This window comes from Triturus cristatus, chromosome 1_1 (genome assembly GCF_964204655.1).
Source record: "Triturus cristatus chromosome 1_1, aTriCri1.1, whole genome shotgun sequence".
NCBI lineage: Eukaryota > Metazoa > Chordata > Amphibia > Caudata > Salamandridae > Triturus > Triturus cristatus.
The window spans coordinates 62766571-62787087 of record NC_140579.1 but is presented as its reverse complement, the minus strand read 5'-3'; the positions used below and the strand labels follow the sequence as shown (position 1 = coordinate 62787087).

Sequence of the window (20517 nt, the reverse complement as noted above, 5' to 3'; positions counted from 1 at the left end):
AGGACCCAAGTGGGAGAAGGAGCGATCGCCCATACGCATTAGTCTCATCCTAGGAATGACAAACTTCGCCTGAGTGGCTGATCGAAGTGTGCGGGAAGGAACATAAGGGTGAACAAGAGTCAACAAGTAAGGAGGAGCCTTACCAGAATGTATCTTAAACATAAGACTCAAAGCCTTAAACTTAATGCGGCATTCGATCCTGAGCCAATGAAGTTCTCGAATTGAGCCTGAAATAGACGCAGTTTTGAGGATCTTACAAAGCAGCCATGCTGCGGCATTCTGTACTAACTGCAGCTTACGTAACACTTTCTTAGAGGCACCCAAGTACAGGATGTTACTATAGTCCATCCTTGAGGTGATAAGCGCCTGGACCACTGTGCGTTGGGCGGAAGAAGGTAACATCCATAAGAAAATTTTTTAGCCACTTATTTATAAAAAGTAAACAGACAATCGGACAAGGAGAACACAATGTTATTCAGGGCACTGTAAAAATAATCAGAAGAAATCATTTGACGATAAGCAATCACAAATATGTCTATTGTCTTACAAATTACCCCACATAAAATATATGCCAATGAGATGTAAGAGAACGTTGGTTAAGCATTAAGGAGTTTCACTTTCTCACGAACCTAGACATCCCAAATTTATATGCTACCTAAGGTACATACATATCTTGCAAACCATCTGGGGAAATAAACGGCCTTATTACGACTGTGGCGACTGTAGGACTACCAAAGCCACTGTGCTGTTGCCCACCAGATCAGGAGTTAAATCCTGGTCTGGTAGGCGGTCTAAGGCGGCGGTCTGCTCATTAAAGAGCCTGACATGCAGAGCGAAGCTCTCAGAGCACTAACTGCACCTTCTTGGATGATGTGGCATACATGCCACACCGTGCAGGAACTGGGGGTGCAAAACCCCGCATGCACCCCCAGGCCCAGGAGCGGCAGGGACCCCTTTGCTGCCTCCTCTCACCCTTTTCATGGGGGGGCTCACCGCCATGAAAAGGGCGGTGGACAGACATCTCCTAATAGCATAATAGTGCTCCTGACAGCCGCACGACTGTCGCAAGATCCTTGATACCCGGTCGGGGGTGCAGAAGTCCTGTGGCAGTTCGACTGCCGCAGTCGTAATACTGTGGGTGGTCCTACAGTGTGGCAGTGGTTGGAACGCCACCACGGGTTCGGTGGCCCTTGTAATAAGGCCCTTAGTGTTGCAGGTCTCCGGTTATCTTGGAACCTCTTTGCAAGTATGTGGATTGATTTATCAGGTCATTTTACCATACATCAAAGCAAATACCTGTGTCAGAATGGACGATATTAATTTGGTCAAAAGCTACTCTTTCCCTATCACCATGAAGTACTTGTCACCACGGACAGAGTCCTTGTACACAAATGTATTGCAGGATGAAGTAATCAGGGTAACTGATGAATGCCTTGACATCCCAACTGCAATGCATAGTGTGCCCACTGACTACAGTGCTGACAACGCCCATATTGTGTTTCCCAAAAACCTTTTTCTGTGCAAGAACTTCTTTATCTGCAGATAAAAAGTCATGCGACGGAAGCTTCTTTTTAACTGAATCCGACCAAATGTGCCCGACTTTGAAGAGAGTGACCTATCTGATTTGTAACATTTTAAATTAACATATGAAAGAGGAACATTGATAATATTTTTTATATGAAAGGAACCTAGGGCAGATTAGTCATGTTCCATGACTGGTTCAACCAAGAAATCCCACATTTATCATTCACTGCAAAGTCTGATAACCAATTGATCAATCTTCTAAATCTGAACATACAACATGAAGATTGCTAAAGGGACAATTGCTTAGCCTATAAAAAAATCTGCAAGAAGAAAGAGAGATGCTTTAGAGAACCTCATCTATGCCAAGTTAGCTGAGAGAAGTTACCCATGTCAACTTCTAAAACAGTCAACAAAGTGCACTATGTTCTGTGCCCAGGTAAGTCTTGGGAGTACCCTGAATAACAAACCATGATGATTCATGTGCCGCAACTTAGAATCTTAAAACTTTTGTGCATCCTTTTCCTCGGCTTGAAAATATTCAAAGGCGGGTGCATATTAGCCACACCTTTAGTAGGTCAATACAGCAACACGGACTTCACTTTTATAGCATAGCTTGCTGTTTGGGTATAATAATAAACTATTTTCCATGGTACACAAGGAAATAGTCAATAGCCATTTCAATATATTCCCTTCAAAAAAATTCTATTAAAATTAATATGGTCTCACAGCAACAAATGCTCAAAGTGTTGTTAAGTACATCAGTTTTTGTCTTTTACCAAAACATTTTGAATATAGCAGATGTAGAAAATACTGAAACAAGACTAGCCTCTAAATTTTGATGATGTACAATCTCAATGACAAATGTTGACTTCCCTGGCCCTCTAAAATGAGCACAATGCCTACCTTACTGATCCCAACACTCATGTACATACACAGTGCTGAATTCAAAAACACCACTTTATCCTTGAAAATGCTCTGCACCTGCCAAAGCATAACTAGATATGACACAGAGGGAAGTGATGCTCACCCCCTGGAGCATGCACATAGGAATCGTTTCACTCACCCCTGATATTCAATGTACTTGTAGATCATGCCGGCGATCACCATGGCAACAATGGCATAGTACCAAGAGGAGATGAACATCAGAGCCAGGCATACACTCATGCCTAAGAAGGAAAGTGTCCTGGAAAAGTGAGAGGCGAGGGCATGAGAAGAAGAAGAAACCCTAGATTTTACATACACATTTGCAAACATCTTCTATTATCTAGAAACAGGTAATAAAAAGCAACAGAACCCTTTCCACTCAGGGAAGAAACAAGTTACTTACAACCACCACAGTTCTCCAGTGTTGCAAGTATTTCAACAAAAGATGCCAATGCTTGAGAGCCGTAGTTCGTGGTAACCTATTTCTTCTCTAGCATTGTATATTGTATACATGGACATACATGAATTCAAATAGCAAACAATACGGTAACAGCAAATTGTAATTGCATTTATACATCTCTTACTACCCCTGACGAAGCGTCGAAGCGCTTTTCGGCAAGTAGCACACTATTCCGGAACCCAAAAAGGATTAGTGGTGAATTAGCATTGGAAAATATGAAATTAATTAGAGCAGTGGACACGTGAGTCTGTTATTAAGTCAAGTCTTTACCAATTTAACCATAATATTCAGCACAGGTGAGAAAGTGGGTCACCTTACTGAAATAAGTAGCAAAATAAACATTCTTAATTGCTGATTCTTACCAAATTCTGCTTCCAAACAGTAATGTCTCACAAAGGCTTCTCTGCTCTTTCATGTGCCCGATATGCCAATGTCCAAAAGAGTAAGCTCTGCATAAAGGAACGGTGTTGTAGGCATGCCTTTTATTAACTTCAATGCTACCCGTAACTGAGTGGTCTTAGAGTGACTGAAAGTGATGGCCACTGCAATCCACTTTGCGATCCCATACTATCTGCCCTGTTATCCCATGCTTCTGCGATCAATGACTGCAATCCACTGTGCGATCCCATACTATCTGCCCTGTTATCCCAAGCTTCTGCGATCAATGACTGCAATCCACTTTGCGATCCCATACTATCTGCCCTGTTATCCCATGCTTCTGCGATCAATGCCAGAAGATGGGACTGTCCTTGCTGGGTGAGCCAAAGTAAATACATATCTGGTATGTGCCCTTGTGGGTCTTTTGCTCTTGTCTATTGAATGCAGCTGAACTACTCGCTGCAGAAAAAAGGAATTAGAGAGAATAACATCCAAACATCCAGTTAATTCTGTGACATTTTGAAGGACCTTTGTAATGATCTTGGGAGCTGCTCAAATAATGACTCTGGAGTGAAGCTACGGCAAGAAAACCACCTAGATGGTAAAAACATGGATGTCACTGATTTTCCTCAAAGATCTGAGCAGCAGACGTAACTTTCTAAATGTGATGAATAGTATTTCGTATGTTGTGAATCTTACTGTCATATCAGCTCCGATACGTCGCTGCCTTCTGGAAGATGTCATTCAAAAAATGCCATCCCAACAATCAAACAACCTATTCTGCACTTTTTGATAGAGGTGGTGCTCCTCAACCAACCCCAGCTAATATTCACTATGTTTATGGTTGCTTTGATTATAGCAGAAGACGTGTTGAATTGAGCCTTTTATAGTTTCTCAAGTTGTAGAAACAATACCAGGAAGGGTAAAGGGAGTAAATGTAATCTTTTTTTCCTTATATAAGAACCACAATAGTTATCACCTTCACCAGTTTACCAAATGATTCACTAAGCTGTCAAGAAAGCAGCTTGGCTCATTGGCTGTGACGGGCAAGTTGTATCTCTTAGGGGCCCTCTGGTAGGAGGACGCAACACTGCAGAATCTTTGTTGTATAATCAGATGGGGGAGTGTTTTCACATCTGCCATCGGGGCTATGTGGTCCACCTATTAGCTTCCTGTAGCGCCCTTGAGTGTTTCCTCATCTTCTTCTTTGACTCATCTTCAAGTTCATTGCCCTACATAGTGCCAGTCTTGAATTGTTGAGGGGGTGTGACGGGCAGTAGCGGTGCGTACTGTGTCAGTACAAAGACCATCTGCTGCACTGGTGGACCACGTTGCTGTGCCAGATTAGGTTTTTGGGACTATAGCTTGTAAGTCATAGCTGAGGTCTGCCTGTATCTTTAACATCAGTGGCACTTCGTACCAAAGTCTTACGTTGTAGTAAGAATCATAACTTTCCAAATATTTGGTCTGTCTTAAATTCAGTGCTGGCCACCCTTCTCCTGGAAGGAGGGGTGTTGTCAACTCTCTGGATCGACCTTTCTATGTCCTTGGTACAGGCCAGGATCTCCCTCTTAGTCATCATGTATTTCACACACAACATTCCCAGGCTGTAAGCTGGGGCATCATGACCTCCTTATATCCATCGCCCTTCGCCTCACCATCCTGCTTGTTACGCAAGATCTTGACCGGAGGTTCTGCAGTGGCCTTTATAGATAATGTTACTGTCTAGTAATAGAAAGCATCTCTTCAATGGCTTCCAGATGGGTTGAAACTGAATTGAACCTGATGTCTGAAGACCATGGCCGTCTTGGAAGACCCTTGAAGGGCTCCGAGACAAATGCCTCCGAAAAGAGCTAACAGGCTACCAACCTAACATGCTTGTCCTTTTGGTACTGTATTTAACTGTTAATGATACATCTGAAAACTGCCAAATAGAAAAGGACACTGAACAACGACAGAGAAAAAGGTTTAAATACATTATAAACACCAAAGGAATATCATTCTCTAAATAGGTTCACCAGGCACAAGCAAAATTCTGCTCCCAAAGGAGTAAAACAAAGACAATTCTTGAAATAAGCAGGGTCCTGTCTTTAGAGATCCTGTCAGGCAGAAGAATAGGTGAACAGAGGGTGAAGGACAATGCACATCTTTCTGGGATACTGAAGTGGTGCGGCTATCTGGATTATGGTCCACATTGTATTCTTGGAGCTTTAAGGCATATATTCATCCTCTTCATTGCTTTCACTTCTATTTTCTAATGGAATATATCTGGTCATGTATTTTAAGCCTGCTCTGGTGGTTTCTTAATGTGGTTTTAAAAAGTAGGACAAAAGAAAACAGACTATATATATGGATGAGAGACGTGAATTATTTCATTAGTCACCTTAGGAGTGTGTTTGGAGGGGGGGGGGGTTTGGAGGGGTATTCAATAAACCGGTTTGTAGTCCGTGAGAGTTAGTGATATTATTAAAGAATTCATGATAAAGGTACATTTCATTAAATTAAATGGCATGTCATGATTTAATATTTTAAACATCTAAGTTTTCCTACTTTTAGTTTCTCTTTTTCGCCAATACTGGTAGGGTTATTTTAGTGCTTCTAAACTTGAAGGAAAAGCAAAAGTGGCTAACAGTCTTAACATTTGTGTGTCGTAACAATGCATGTGGACAGGGTTTTTCCAGCGTGTGTTTAAATAAGTCCGCTTTTATTCGCCGCTTTCCCTCGTTCATGCCTATTAGACCTGGCATCCTTGGTGTGGTTACCCCTGACTTTTTGCCTCTACCTCCTGTATTTTTGACGCTGTGCTGGATTTAGATTTTGCTGGTATAGATGCTTTGTGCACTTTGCCACTGCTGATCAGTGCCAAAGTGCAAGTGCTCCCTGGTTAAATTGTTATTATTATTGGTTGTCCATGATTGACATATTTGTTTTACCAGTAGGTCCCTAGTAAAGTGCACTGAGTGTGCCAGGGCTGGTGATTCAAATGCTAGGTGGGCCTGCAGCACTGATTGTGCCACCCACAGGAGTAGCCCTAAAATGGTGTCTCAGGCCTGCCATCGCAGTGCCTGTGGGCAGTTGCTAACTGCCATGTTGTCCTGGCCAGTGTACACACTTGCCAGGCCTGACCCTTATCTTTTCTTACACATTGGACACCCCTATGGTAGGCCCAAGGTACCCCCCTGGGCAGGGTGCAGTGAAAGGTAGGACATGTACTAGTGTGGGTGACATCCTGATAGTGAAATACTGCCAATTTCGTTTTTCACTATTGAGAGGCTATCTTGCCCATAGGTTAGAATGGGGAATGCTGGGTATCATATTTACCTGCATATCCCATAGCGGCAAGATAGACATATGAAGTCTGGTATCCCTGAACTCAGAATTTGATAATGCATCTTTTAGGAAAGATGGTTTTTAAATTCTGTGTTGGAAAATAGCACTTTTAGAAAGAGTCTATTTTCCTGTTCAACCTTTCTGTGTGCCTCTGCTAGGTTGTGTATTCCATGTCTGGTTTGTGAGTGACAGGGGGTGGCTGCAGGGGGCTGGGCGAGTCAGCACTAGGCTGAATAGACCTATCTGCACTTAGAGTGGTGGGAGGAGTTGCACCTGGGCCTGAATAGGGCTGCGCCTGCCTTCCACAATGCTGTCTCCACCTCCTGCAGTGTGTCTGATGGCCTTGGCCCACACTGACAAAGAAAGAAGACATGCCCATGCAGAGGGCACCTAGAACTGGTTTGGACTGGATCCTGGACCCCTCACATATGTAAGAACAAAGACTTTTGGGGTATAAGTAGCTGTGATGAAACCCCAGTAAAATTAGACTTCTACAATCAAGAGGAACCTCTGCCAGAAGAAGAACAGCTGAGGAAACTGACAAGGAAGACTGCCCTTGCTGTGTGCTCTGGGGCTGACCTGCAGTTTGCTGATTCCCCTAAAGGAGAGGAAGGGGGACTTTGCTGTGTGCTGTGCTCCCCCCACCTGCTGGAAGATAAGACTTGGCTGTGTGCTGTTTCTCCAAGCGCTGTCCTCCTGTTGGGAACTCAGGGATATCAAGGTTCCCAAAACGACACTTATTGAGAAGCTGAGTGCGTGTTTCTGCGCACAGCCGGTGCCTGCTGGTGATCAGTGTGTACTCCCTTACCCTGACTAGAAATAAGGATCCCTATTTGGACAAAGGTACTTACCTCTGCCAACTAGAGATCCCCAGATCTAACAATGCCTATTGTCAATAATTTTTTCCTGTTCTTCAACCTTTCCTTCTTCCTTTTCCTTCAATTTGCTCTTGCATGTACCTTTACTTTATCTCACCTCCCTGCCATCTACCGAGCAGGGCAATGTCACCCTATTTCAAAGATGGCATGGCTGGAAAAACACTCAGTCTCTAGTTCTATTCTTCATGCAACTTCAAGCCACCCTAGAAAAATAACTGACAACTTACCCTATGAAGAATTCTAAGGATGAGAAGAAATGGTATGGTTCAGAACAAAATTTAAATTTAAAATGACAGAGTTACAAAACAAGGTTATAAACTACAATAATGTCAAGGCACTTCAAAGTAAAATCTACGACAAGGGAAAAATTGCTGTTTGAAGCTTCATTTAATCTCTGGAATTCAAAATATCATGCATTCGGTATCATAGAGATCATGGGGAAATAAGAATATTGATTAACAAACATTGGAACCTACTGACTCAAGATAAAATATGGAGTGTCCCAAAATAGCCATTCATAACATATAAAAAAATGAAGAAACCTTTAGTCAAACTTATTTAACAGTTACTTCAAAAAGCTAGCCATAGGAGAAAATACATGGCCCCAGGTTTTTATGCTTGTGGTATACAACTATGCACAAAGTTCTACCAAGAGTTTTGGAAAAAAGAAAAATAAGTCTACAAAATATGAAATGTGTCGATTTATAAATTATTTAACAACTTTATTCCTTTTGGCCAACAATATATAAGCACAATTCAAACGGGACTCAGGAAGTCCAGTTTTCCAAAGACTAATGATTCAATGGTTTGGTAAAACTGATAGCGTCAAAATCTTTCAGGATGATGTCCTTATTTTTGGGATGATGAAAATTGAACATGATAGGAGGTTAAGAGAAGTAACGAACACTTTAGAGCTAAAGGGTTTAACTTTGGGGATCTAAAAATGTGTGTGGCGTTCTCAAAATGCGCTTTTGCTTAGGATAAGATTACTTACTTGGGCTATGTTATTAATGTTGATGGTATAAAAACCATGTCAATATTAACTAATGCTATTCAATGTGTTCCTGCACCGTGTAATAAGGATGAAGTTGGGGCGTGGCCAAGCCGCCGACCGTAATGGCCGCGTAGGCTTGGAGCTCCACCGTAGAACCTCGGCATCCGACTGCCCATGCGGCATTCCCCATGACTACGAGGCCGGCGAAGAAATGTGGGAAGCGGTGAGGGGCGGCCAGTAACTACCACGACCCTGGAGGAGCCCATAGTCCGCATCAGCATTGATGCGGTAGGCCCATGAGAGGAGAGGCCTACTGCCATGTTAGAAGCCAGGGGCTCGATTTACTCGGAGCTGCTGATCATTCCAGACAGGCTGTAGATGCCCAACGCGGGGACGGTGAGCTGTGTCGGAAGTGGCTGTACAAAGACGAGGTAAGCGGTAGGGGCATTAAGGGGCGCTCAGTACAGTTCCTATTGAATCAGTGTACCCCACAGACTTATATCCGGAGGCCCCGTGGTAACAGGGGCCACGGGCGAGACTGAGGACCAGTCCCGGGTCGGGAGCTGTGGGGTTGTATCAGTGCTGCCGCACCTCATACAATATCGCATGAACCTTCAAATGCCACTGACCACCACCCCTCCCCAGCCACATAGTCTGATGCTGTGAACAGGGGCATGAACTGCGACATAAGCGCCCATTAACATTGGGGCGCCTTCAAAAGATGGCACAAGGCCAGGCCGAACCACTATGACCCAGGGGGCATAATCGGAGACAGGATATTGGCATTCTGCACATCCAATACTGCAGTGTCTTCGCACTAATTGGAGCACACAGTTAACCGCCCACGCTTGGCCAACTACCCTTCTAACAACAGGCCAGCGGAGCGGACACAGTGTGTCAACATGGCGGAGGGAGGCGTACCACAAGCAGAAGCAGTGACTGGATCTGATACCATGTTATCGGAACACCGGGCAAGCTTCAAGGCCCTGGAAAGCCACTTTGATGCCCTAGATGAGATTTGACACCATGGGCATTAAACTTGACCAGCAGGAAGGGCGCATAACAGTTGAGGGCAGAATCTCCGGCCTGGAGGATGGAACCGCCCAAACCACCAAAAAACTCGAGCGCATGGAGAAGATACTTTTTTTAAACCTTTGTTTATTAGTTTTTGATAGTGAATAACAAAAAACAGCAGACAATCACTGCAGCACATCCGCAAGTAATACAGAACGAAGCAGTATACATCATTAAGACATTTAACACATTACATGTACCCCATGCTCATATTAGTTGAGTCGACGGCTTTCAAACAGTTCCATAGTCCATCATTCCATACTGCGTATATGTCCTCGAAATTGGCAGTATTTCACTATCAGGACATGTCACCCAAACTAGTGCATGTCCTACCTTTCACTGCACCCTGCCCAGGAGGGTACCTTGGGCCTACCATAGGGGTGTCCAATGTGTAAGAAAAGGTAAGGGTCAGGCCTGGCAAGTGTGTACACTGGCCAGGACAGCATGGCAATTAGCAACTGCCCACAGGCACTGCGATGGCAGGCCTGAGACACCAGTGGGCCACAAAGAGATAGACATTAAAACGTTCCAGAAGGGGAAACTCATTGCGCGACCACCATCCCCGGCTCCCCACACATGCCCCCACATACAAACTTCAGCAAATGCCCACAGCATGGGGGAAACAAAGCACAGCATCATCCCCCTACCTCCCCTCTCATGATCCACTTAGAGGACCATGAGCTTATTTCCCTGCAATCATCACATCAGGATCAACATTGCAGCTCATGTGGTGTCTTCAGGGGTGTGTTGCAGGAGGTACTGTTTGAGGGGTCCCCATATATCCTTGGGTCTGGATCTGCGGGGTAACTATTCCGCATATATGGCACCATGGTCTTGACTATATATCAAATCATCGAGCCACTGTTTAAATTTGGGGGCACGTCCCCTACCCCACCTGCACGCCACCCTTCTTTTTGCTAACAGTAACGCAAGTGTGACATAACGGCGATAGGCCTGTGGAAGCCGCTGAGTATATCTCAGCAGTGCCAAAAGTGGACTACAATCAATGACATCTGACGTCATTTGTGTGAGTGCCTCAAAGACCTTCCGAGACCCGGGGGCATTCTCACGCCAGATGTAAAAAACCAGCCCCTTGGCTACCACAGCGGTCACAGTTATCAGTGTCTCTCAGCTTGAGTCTGTATAGCTTTGCGGGTGTGCAATATATACGTTGAATGTATCAAAAGTGAATAATACGCAATCTGCAGCTGGAGGAGATGCGTGCAACTTGCATACAACAGTACCTCCACTGTTCAAGTGTTAATTCAAGACCCAGATCAGTGGACCAGTGACGCAGTGCCGCATGCCTAGGCTCCGGCTGGTGGGTACGTATAGTATGATATAAAGTAGAGACCATGTGCCCGGGGCCATCAGCAGTCAGCATACGATGTAACGGCGCTAGGGGCTCCGGTTCCTTGGGAAACTCCGGGATAACGGTCCGCATACCCTGTTGTAACCGTAAATATAAGAATGTATCTAACGGAGTGGGAGTCGTCTGCCGGAAGAATTGTTCAGCTGAGCAAAACTTCCCTTGTATAAAGAGATCTCCCCATGTAAAAATGGTCAGTCGGGCACACAATTTATGAAACCCCGTTTCTTGTAATAATGACATCTGGGGATGATAGGAGAGAGGCAGTATTGGCGAATATATGATTGCGGCGTTAAGACGACGACCAATTCTATGCCATGCGGTGACTGTACTCGTGAGAGTGGTGGGTGGCACGTTTCTGGCAGGAGCGGGCTCATGAATCATCCCACACAACGGAATCGGGTCCGCCAGCCAGTTCTCTGCCGCAATTTGAGGCATACAGCGTGGGGGGTTCATCCAGAAATAAGCATAATGTGCCTGCGCACATTCAAAATATAGTTCAAAATCTGGTAAATCAAACCCACCTTGCACATACGGCCTCATGAGTACTGTCCATTGCAGGCGGGGCTGTTTGCCTCCCCAAAATAATCTCAGCAATTCCGTTCTGAGGGAAGCGAAAAAATGTCGCCCTGGATGATACAGAATATTCAGAAAGAGATATAAGAACTGCGGGAGAATCGCCATTTTTATCAGGGAGGCACGGCCAGCCATTGATAAAGGCAAAGCTATCCAGCGTGTGACGTTGCAGGAAAGGCGTTCCATGGCTGTGCCATAATTAAGGCGTAGAATCTCATCGTGGGTATTTCCAATTTGAATCCCTAAGTAGCGCAGATCTGTATCGCACCAATCTAAGGGGAAATCAAGTGCAAATTTTGTCACTGCAGACATGAGGGGAAAAATCAATGACTTCGCCCAATTAATATGGACTCCAGAAAGGTGTCCAAACATAATAAATTCCCGCAATATTGGATTAAGATTGTTTTGCGGATCCCTGACATATAACGTCATATCGTCTGTATAAAGCGAGATTAGGATTTGTCGCAGGTTACATCGCAACGCACGTTCCCGATGGTGCTGCCTTTACAGGCTAAGGGCTCTATCGCAAGGGTGAAGAGCAGGGGAGACAGTGGGCACCCCTGTCTAGTGCCTCGGGATATGGGAATTTCAGCAGACATGTGCCCATTTATGAGAATTCGGGCAGTGGGGCGAGTGTATAACAGGCGTATCCAGGAAACAAAGATCGCTGGGAAGCCCATCCGGCACAGTATGGCATTGAGATAATCTCATTCCATGGAATCAAATGCCTTCGTGGCATCTAAAAAGACCGCAGCCATGGGTACTTCCGGCGCTACATTCTGGAGGATAGAAAATAATGTACGAAGATTATGTGAGTTGGCTCGCCCAGGTATAAAGCCAGATTGATCAGGCAATACCAATTTATCGATTAATATAATTAGTCTATTGGCGATGACCTTTGCCAGGATTTTAGTGTCGCAGTTCACTAGGGATAGGGGCCTATAGGAATCATATGAAGTAGGGGCCTTACCGGTTTTAAGTAGGGACGTTATCAAAGCCGCCCTCATGGATGGGGGAAGTTTGCCATCTTCCATGGATTCGGCTTATACGTCCTTCAGCACTGGGGCCATGATGTCAATGTAAGTCTTATAAAATTTGGCTGGTAGACCATCGAACCCCGGGGCCTTACTAGATTTTTGTTGCATAATTGCCTCTCGAATTTCGTCGAGTTCAAAGGGGGCACTGAGGAAGTCCCTGTGGTGGTCCTCAAGCCACCCCAGTGCCACATCACCCAAAAAGCTGTCAAGTTCTATTCTGCCCTGGCGTTGCGAAGTGTACAGAGTGGAGTAGTGTGTTGTAAAGCATGCTAATATGTCAGCAGTATCCATGTATACCTCCCCGTCAGAGCCAAGTATTTCCAGAACGTTGTGCGAGCCTCTAGGTCTCTTAATCATGTCCGCTAAAGCCCTCCCAGGACGTTCCCCCTCTCCATATCTCCTCGCCTTCCAATATTTCCCCCTAAAATTGGATTCCCGAGCTGCAGTATCTGCATAGTCGGCCAGCTTCTCTTTAAAAATCAGCTGTGTTTGGGCGCCCCCTCCCCTAACAAATTTCGCGTTCTAAAGCTTTAAGCTCAACTTCCAATTTATGCAACGTATTCCGCAAATCTCTAAGAACACCAAAACTTTTCGAGATACAGAAACCACCAATGGTGACCTTGAAGGCCTCCCACAATATTTCTATGGAATCCACCGAGTGTCTGTTTCTACGGAAAAAGTCACGTATCTCCTCCATGTGAAAGCTTGCATCTAACAGGGCAGTGGGTTGTAGTCTCCAATGCCGTCTGGGTGTATTGTATCCGGGCATGGTGATCTCTAGCTTAACAGGTGAATGATCGGAGAACCTTTTAGCCAAGTGGGTAATTGCTGCTATGGTGGGAGCTAGTTCCCTCGACAATAGGTAATAATCTAATCGCGCCCATGAACCTGCGTGTGTGCCCTCTCTAGTGTTCGGGTGTCGAAGACGCCACGCATCCCCCAGGTTGCCCTCCTGAAGGATCTCCCGTAGTACAGCCTGTGCCTTGGTATAGTGATGTGGAGCCGTATTTGATCTATCCAAGGTCGGGTTAATAGCTACATTAAAATCACCGCCCCAAATCAGCTGCGTGGGGCCTATCTCCATAATCTTCCCCCATAGCTCTTTCAGGTGCGTCAATATTGGGGCCGTAGCAGCATACCATAGTAATTGTGGCTGTACCCAAGCGCCCCCATACCAATACATATCTCCCCTGTGGGTCCGTGTGTGCGCCACTGAGCGTGAAAGGCATATTTTTTTTTATTAGGATAGCAGCCCCTCTTGCATAAGTGGGATACGAAGCAGAACATCTGTGGTCTGCTCATTTGGGTCCATGTGGGTTTCCTGCAGCATAGCCACCTGAATATGGTGGCGGTCACGGTAAGAGATGATTTGCCTGCGCTTTCACGGGTCTCCCAGCCCCCGAATGTTCCAGGAGAGAAACTTTAGGCACGTATCATGTAGACTATCACCAGTTATGTATGTGCCGTGTTGAGACATCATTCCCTCATCATATGACGATCAAATAAGATACATGTATGTGTTGCTGTGTCTGCAATGACTATTGATGCATACATTAGACATGGCCAAAACCAACCAACTCCATTCCCAACCCCCTCCCACAATGACATCCCAATCATGCCAGAGAATTCTACCCTCCCACCCTCCCTCCCACTCATCACAAACATTACTATTGTAAATTGAACCCATTGAAACAAACTGTGCATTATTTTGTATTTTACCAGGGGTTTTCCCTTATGGGGGACCTTTCTAGGTGGCCCAGCCCGGCCCCTCCAACCCTGAGGCAACGAGATGGGGGTACCTGCCTCTGTCAGAGTCAGCAGGGTGTTCTGCACTTACTAGCCCTTGAGCAGGTATCATAGGGCGACAACACATATTGTCATACCATATATCCCGTATGTCGGAGCGATCCAAGACACACAGCCTGACCTCTCGCACCCTGCCGTGGAGCAGCATTGCTACAGCAGAGACATCAGGTGCGCAAATCAAACTGTCAAAATGTGTTTAGTCTATCTCCTCAAGGCAGTCTGGGGCAGCCACCGTTTCCTTAGGCTTCTTGAGGCGTTTCAGGAATTCCTCAGCTTGTTGAGGCTTAGTAAACAACATCTGCTTTCCTTGATAAGTAATTCGTAATCGTGTAGGATATAACAGCGCATATTCGATTTTGGCTTGGCGCAGCTTTTGTTTCACAGGGAGAAAGCGTCGCCTGTTCTCCTGAACTGCGGCTGTGAAGTCCGGGTAGATTGTGAATGATGTGCCTTCATAATGTAGTGTTTTCTTCTCACGGGCGACCTGCAGGATAGTATGCCGGTCCCTGTGCTAATGGGACGTGAAGCATCACCTGGAGGAGGTCGGGGGCCCAGCGCTCTGTGCGCCCGTTCCACGATGAATTGTGGAGATAGTGCTTCCGACCCAACGGTCTCCAGCAGGAGTCTCTCTATATAAGTCTCCATCTTCCCCGTGTTGGTGCTTTCGGGTATTCCCAGCACGCGGATGTTATTCCTGTGACTCCTTGCTTCCAACTCCTCATTTTTAGCTGCTATGATTTTTAGGAGTTTATCCATTTGGGTAACATTGCTTTGGAGCTGCGTCGTAACGTCCTCGTTATCAGAAATTCTGCGCTCTGTTTCCGTAATGCGCTCGCCATGTTGATCAAGCTTGTGTACTATGTTGTCTATACGTGAGTTCATGGAGTCCATTTTGTCCGTCAGCGCTGTCAGGCCGTGCCGGGCCTCAAGCATAAGCGCCTTCATTTCCCCGTTGGCACCAGTGTCAACTCCCGCGGAACCAGCTTCAGCACCCACATCCAGCTCTGGCTGTTGAGAACGCATGGATTTTTTATTCTCGAAGTTGAGACGCGGTTGCTTTGCGTCAGGCTTCCCCATTGTGAGCGTGCACTTCAGCGCCAATGGCCACCAGACTACCAGGGCGGATTAGTTAGATGATCCTTGAGTCCAGTATAAGAGCAGTAGAAAAGAAATTGGTCCCAGAACATACGTAAATTGAAAACCTGAACAGGGTCAGCAAAATAACTATTGCAACAAATAAAGCGTACCGAAGTGTTATTTAATCACACTTGGGGCAGGCACATGAATGCGTATGAAAAATCACATTATTCACAAAAGTGCAGGGTGCCACAGCTTTGTCAGATTCGAGCGCCGCAGACACGGACACCGTCTAAAGAGGCTGATTTTCTAGTGATTTATTTCACTCAACACACCGATCTACGTTACGGCGTGGTATGATGGAGTAATCAATCCCTGTCATGATTCTGCGAGCTGCCCGCTCCTCGAGGAAGGAGGTTAGCGGTCTAGCACCTGTGGGACAACACGGAAGGTCGAAATACTCACTTCCGGTTGCTCACGCATGAAAGCCGGGAACTCCGGCGAAGACCCGCTTTGAATTCTCGTCATCGCCACGGACGGAGAGACGCCACTCCGGAGAAGACACCATCCGCCGAAGAAGGGACGCTGCTGCGGAACCCCTACGGCACAGGTACTGTTCATAACCAAAGGCGATTCTTGGCAAGAAAGACGGCGGGTTCTGCCGTCACAACCCTACACACTTTGCTTGCCACTACACCACGGAAGGTGTGCGGGGAAGATACCCGCGTTTATTATTTGCGCAGGAGCGCTGGTTTTGTTTACTTCATTTTGGTACTTACTCTGACCCCACAGGATTGAGCACGTTTATTATTTGCGCAGGAGCGCTGGTTTTGTTTCCTTGATTTTGGTTCGTACTCTGTTCCAACAGGCTGGGGTACGTTATTAGTTGCGCAGGAGCGCTGGTTTCGCTCTTCTTGTTTATTGGTCCGTGGAGCTGCCCTCAATCCAGCGGCCACTCCCACCCAGAACAGGAAGCGGAGGCCGGGCTCTCTACACCTCGTACCAGGTAAACAGGGTTGCATAGACGGGGCACGACACGAAGGTGGAAGAAGGAGGAACGGGGCAGGAAGTTAACCTTGTTCCCTTCTCTCCTTCACAGCGTGGGGTCCAGTGCCTTCTAGACTTGCGCCTTTCTGGCTTCTACCCCAGGTACCCCCTTATCCTAGACGGTGCCCGAACCTCGACTAGGGCAAGGCGGGGAACGGGGTGGTAGTTTATTTCGTCCCTGCAGGAACAACCCACCAAGCAGAAGGTAAGCCTTGGGGGGGGGAAGACTCTGACAATCCCTCCTTTGTTTTCGACTAATACCCGTGTTTGTCACTCCCACCTGTCTTTGGAGCCTTCTTGCCCTTTCGCCTTCGGACGCCAAGCTGACACTGATTAGATGTCCGTTCTCTAAATTGGTGCCTACCCTTCCTGTTTCACCATCCTCTCTGTCCTGAGGAAGACCCCACCCGTAAGGATCAAATCAACCTACCTTGGATGAGGGGTCGAAACGTCGACATTTCACTATGCCAGTACCTACAATAGTGCATTGAGCACTGTGTACTTTTACTTGTATATGGTTCATTTGGCAAAACACTCAATTCTGTTAATGAATGACTTTCATCCTGATTATTTGGCACGATAGTAACGTGCACAGAAATTGATTTGTACTACTGTTATGAATGTTTATATGTCACTTATCCTACTACCCTACCTAACTCGTCACTCCCTCCCCTTCCCTGTGGCACCCTGCACTTTTGTGAATAATGTGATTTTTTATACGCATTCATGTGCCTGCCCCAAGTGTGATTAAATAACACTTCGGTACGCTTTATTTGTTGCAATAGTTATTTTGCTGACCCTGTTCAGGTTTTCAATTTACGTATGTTCTGGGACCAATTTCTTTTCTACTGTTTGTTACCCAGGTCCCAGTGACTATTGGGTTTGCCCTTTGTTCTAACCAGTATAAGAGCAGAGCACACTGCTGGTAGTCCAACCTTTCAGACACAGCTCCCCTGCTGCTCCCTCCCGACAGGCATCAGAGCGCTACTATACAGTGAGAGGTTGCAAGGCCCCTCAGACACCAGATACACAGGAGCCTCCGTCGAGTACACCGACACTGGAATCAACAGCTATTTTGCCAAGCTGCGGGTCTTGCAAGCAGCCCAGGCATATCCCGTAATATCCCACCTGATGCAACAGGACCAGGCAGATCAGAAGCTGCGCCCGACTTATCAGCGCAATACGAGCCTTGTCGCAGACAGCAGTTAAATCTGGCCCGCGCAGCTGATGATTCTTTGGAATGGCCCTACCTTGCAGCAGTATTGAGCAAATATGAGTTGGGAGACAGGTATTTGCAAATGGTACAGCTACTATATCAGTCCCCTGCGGTGCGGGTCCGCACGGGTAAGCTAATCTCCGATACAATACGTGTGAGACCAGGAACCAGGCAAGGATGCCCGCTATCCCCATTGCTCTTCTCTCTCGCCATGGAACCATTAGCAGTCCTACTCCGGAAAAAAGGGGCACAGACTGGGGTATCCCCCTGGGAGATGGGTTACACACGGTTTCCCTATATGCGGATGATTTGCTTTTATACGTGAAAGATCTGCATAATATTCCCCCAGCCATATCTGAATTATTTCGAATCTATGAAACGATGTCAGGGCTCAGGGTAAACTGGTCTAAATCGGGTGTCTATTCTTTTAATAATAATGTGGCAGAAGTTGACATAATTATCAATGGGACTGCCCTCGCCTGGTACCCTACCACATTCAGATACCTAGGCATTTACATATACAGGTCCCCAATGGATATATTAGATGGTAACCTGGTGCGAGCCATTTCTTCTGTTAAGGCACAGATACAGTTCTGGAAGACCCTCCCATTAAACGTAATGAGTCGCATCACGTTAGTCAAAATGATAATATTACCGAGATTGCTGTACTATTTAGCAAATCTTCCAGTATATGTTCCAGTTAGACTATTTCGAGAACTGGATGGCCTGATCCGAGGCTTGATTTGGAATAAAGGTAGGCCCAGAATAGCATTACAGAAATTACATGCGCCACCGGAACGAGGTGGATTGGCAGTTCCGAACATGAAACTCTATTACCTAGCAGCCCAGTTACAATGGGTCACTAAATGGATGAGTGGCAAAAACATAGCTGACACAGCAACTGTGTCGCCTCCATGGACACAGCCCCAATTGTATAGACTGTTTCATCCGCTTGCGAAGCTCCCCTGCCCACCTCAAATACATATTGAGCTAGCTCATAGATGTTACCGGAGGAGCTTGCAACTCACCAGAGATACAGTCCCGTACGCCCAGACATTGCCACTCACCGGTGCACCCAGAGGCAGAGACGCCGTGACAGAAATAGAGCTGGCGTCCTGGCGTGAGGCAGGCGTGGAAACGCTGGGCGACCTGTACGTTGAGGGCACACTTTCTTCCTTTGAAACCTTGGTAGGAGATAGTGGCATACCTGCGGGCCAATTTCTTCTACACACTGCTATAATTCGGGCATTGACGCAAACATGGGGTGAGTTGACAACTGAACCGCCAACACATTTGCTGGTACATTGTTTGCATGTCATGGGGGAGGGATCGCATGTGATCCACTGGTTGGTACAAGCTTTACTCATACACGTTCTAAAACCGTTAGCGAATCTTCGTGCGCACTGGGCTGAGGATAGAGGCCAACTCTGGTCCGATAAAGAATGGGGATGCATATTAGCCAGGCTACATACATACCGCGTAACTCCAGGTTTAAACTTCTACAAACGTATATATTGCATGGAGCGTACCTCTCACCGGATAAAATAAACAAATATTTAAATATAAATACCTCTAGTTGCCCGCGCTGTCGGCTCAATGGAGCGGATTTCCTAAATGTGCTGTGGTCCTTTCCCTCACTCCAGACATACTGGTACACAGTTGCATAGACACTCGCGAGGTGCACCCATGCTCAGATACCCAACACGTGGGAGGTCTGTATCCTGGGGCTTTACACTCGCACTAAAAATAATAGGGTGAGCTCTAGATTCCGCGACCTGGGCCTCATAACTGCGAAACGGCTGATTACCAAACGATGGAAACACGAAGATCCTACTGCGTCGGCTAGTTGGCTGAAATCCCTGGAGGTATGGGCACAGGCAGAAATCACCGTTCTCCAAAGGTAAGAAACGGCAGGGCTGCGCAAGTATCCAATAGCGCAATCCTGGGATGATATCCTCAAAACACTAACACATCCTAATGCTGCACTGCACTCACCTCCTTCGCAGCACGCAGGAGACAACGCTGGAGAGGACACCCAGTAAATATACCACGCTGTAGGTGTTGTTGAGTATCTGCCGAGATGAGACTTGAACTTGCGTTTCTGAGGCACATTCCATGTAAGCAAACTCTGTTATACGTCACCCTGACATTCATTTAGCCATAAAAAAAACATTAAGCGCGATTCACACTGCCCACCAATGACTCGACTTAGCTACAACATATATCAGATGTCACTTTTTGCAATGTTTTCATTAATGGCATTTACTTTGATTTTTTGTTTCTCTTTGTTTTCTTTTAGTTGTAGTTTACATATGAACATAATAATATCTATCACTTCCAAAGATATACATGTATATTGCTTAGGCACCATTAATTGCAATGCTCCGGCATGTGATATATACGTGGAAAGTAATGGTAAGCACTTGGGTGAATTTGAAGACTTCGAACAGCTGGCAGGAAAATGCACTAATGGTATGGAAACGCTGTTATGTTAATAGAGATGACGATATGCACATGTGCAGGGAAACTGCAACATTTTATGCATACAGGAAAGTACGAATGTTATAATTGTACATACTATAGTGTTTACATGATGGAAAAGTCTGATTCCACATACGCAAGTTCATAACTGTATGTCTTTTGCTCTATGTAACCCATGTACACCAGTATGTTTAAGTGCGACAAACAAAATGAAAATTAATAAAAGAATGAATGAATGAATGAAAAACGATTTATATCGCGCAAACTAAGCCCAAAGGCATCAAGGCGCCTAACAATACGATCAAAAACACAGAACCCAGCTCACGGATATGCCTTAACAAAAAGC

At 45.9% G+C, this 20517-nt stretch overlaps 1 protein-coding gene across 2 annotated transcripts in view; it reads right to left on the bottom strand.

The window, feature by feature from the left end:
* Positions 1–20517, bottom strand: part of LOC146869412 (solute carrier family 12 member 6-like) — an 815412-nt gene that overhangs the window by 352090 nt on the left and 442805 nt on the right. For both annotated transcript variants that reach the window (XM_085599784.1, XM_085599788.1), the window contains exon 15: positions 2588–2707. In XM_085599784.1, coding sequence (XP_085455910.1) covers positions 2588–2707 — 120 coding nt within the window. The remainder of the gene's footprint in view (positions 1–2587; positions 2708–20517) is intronic.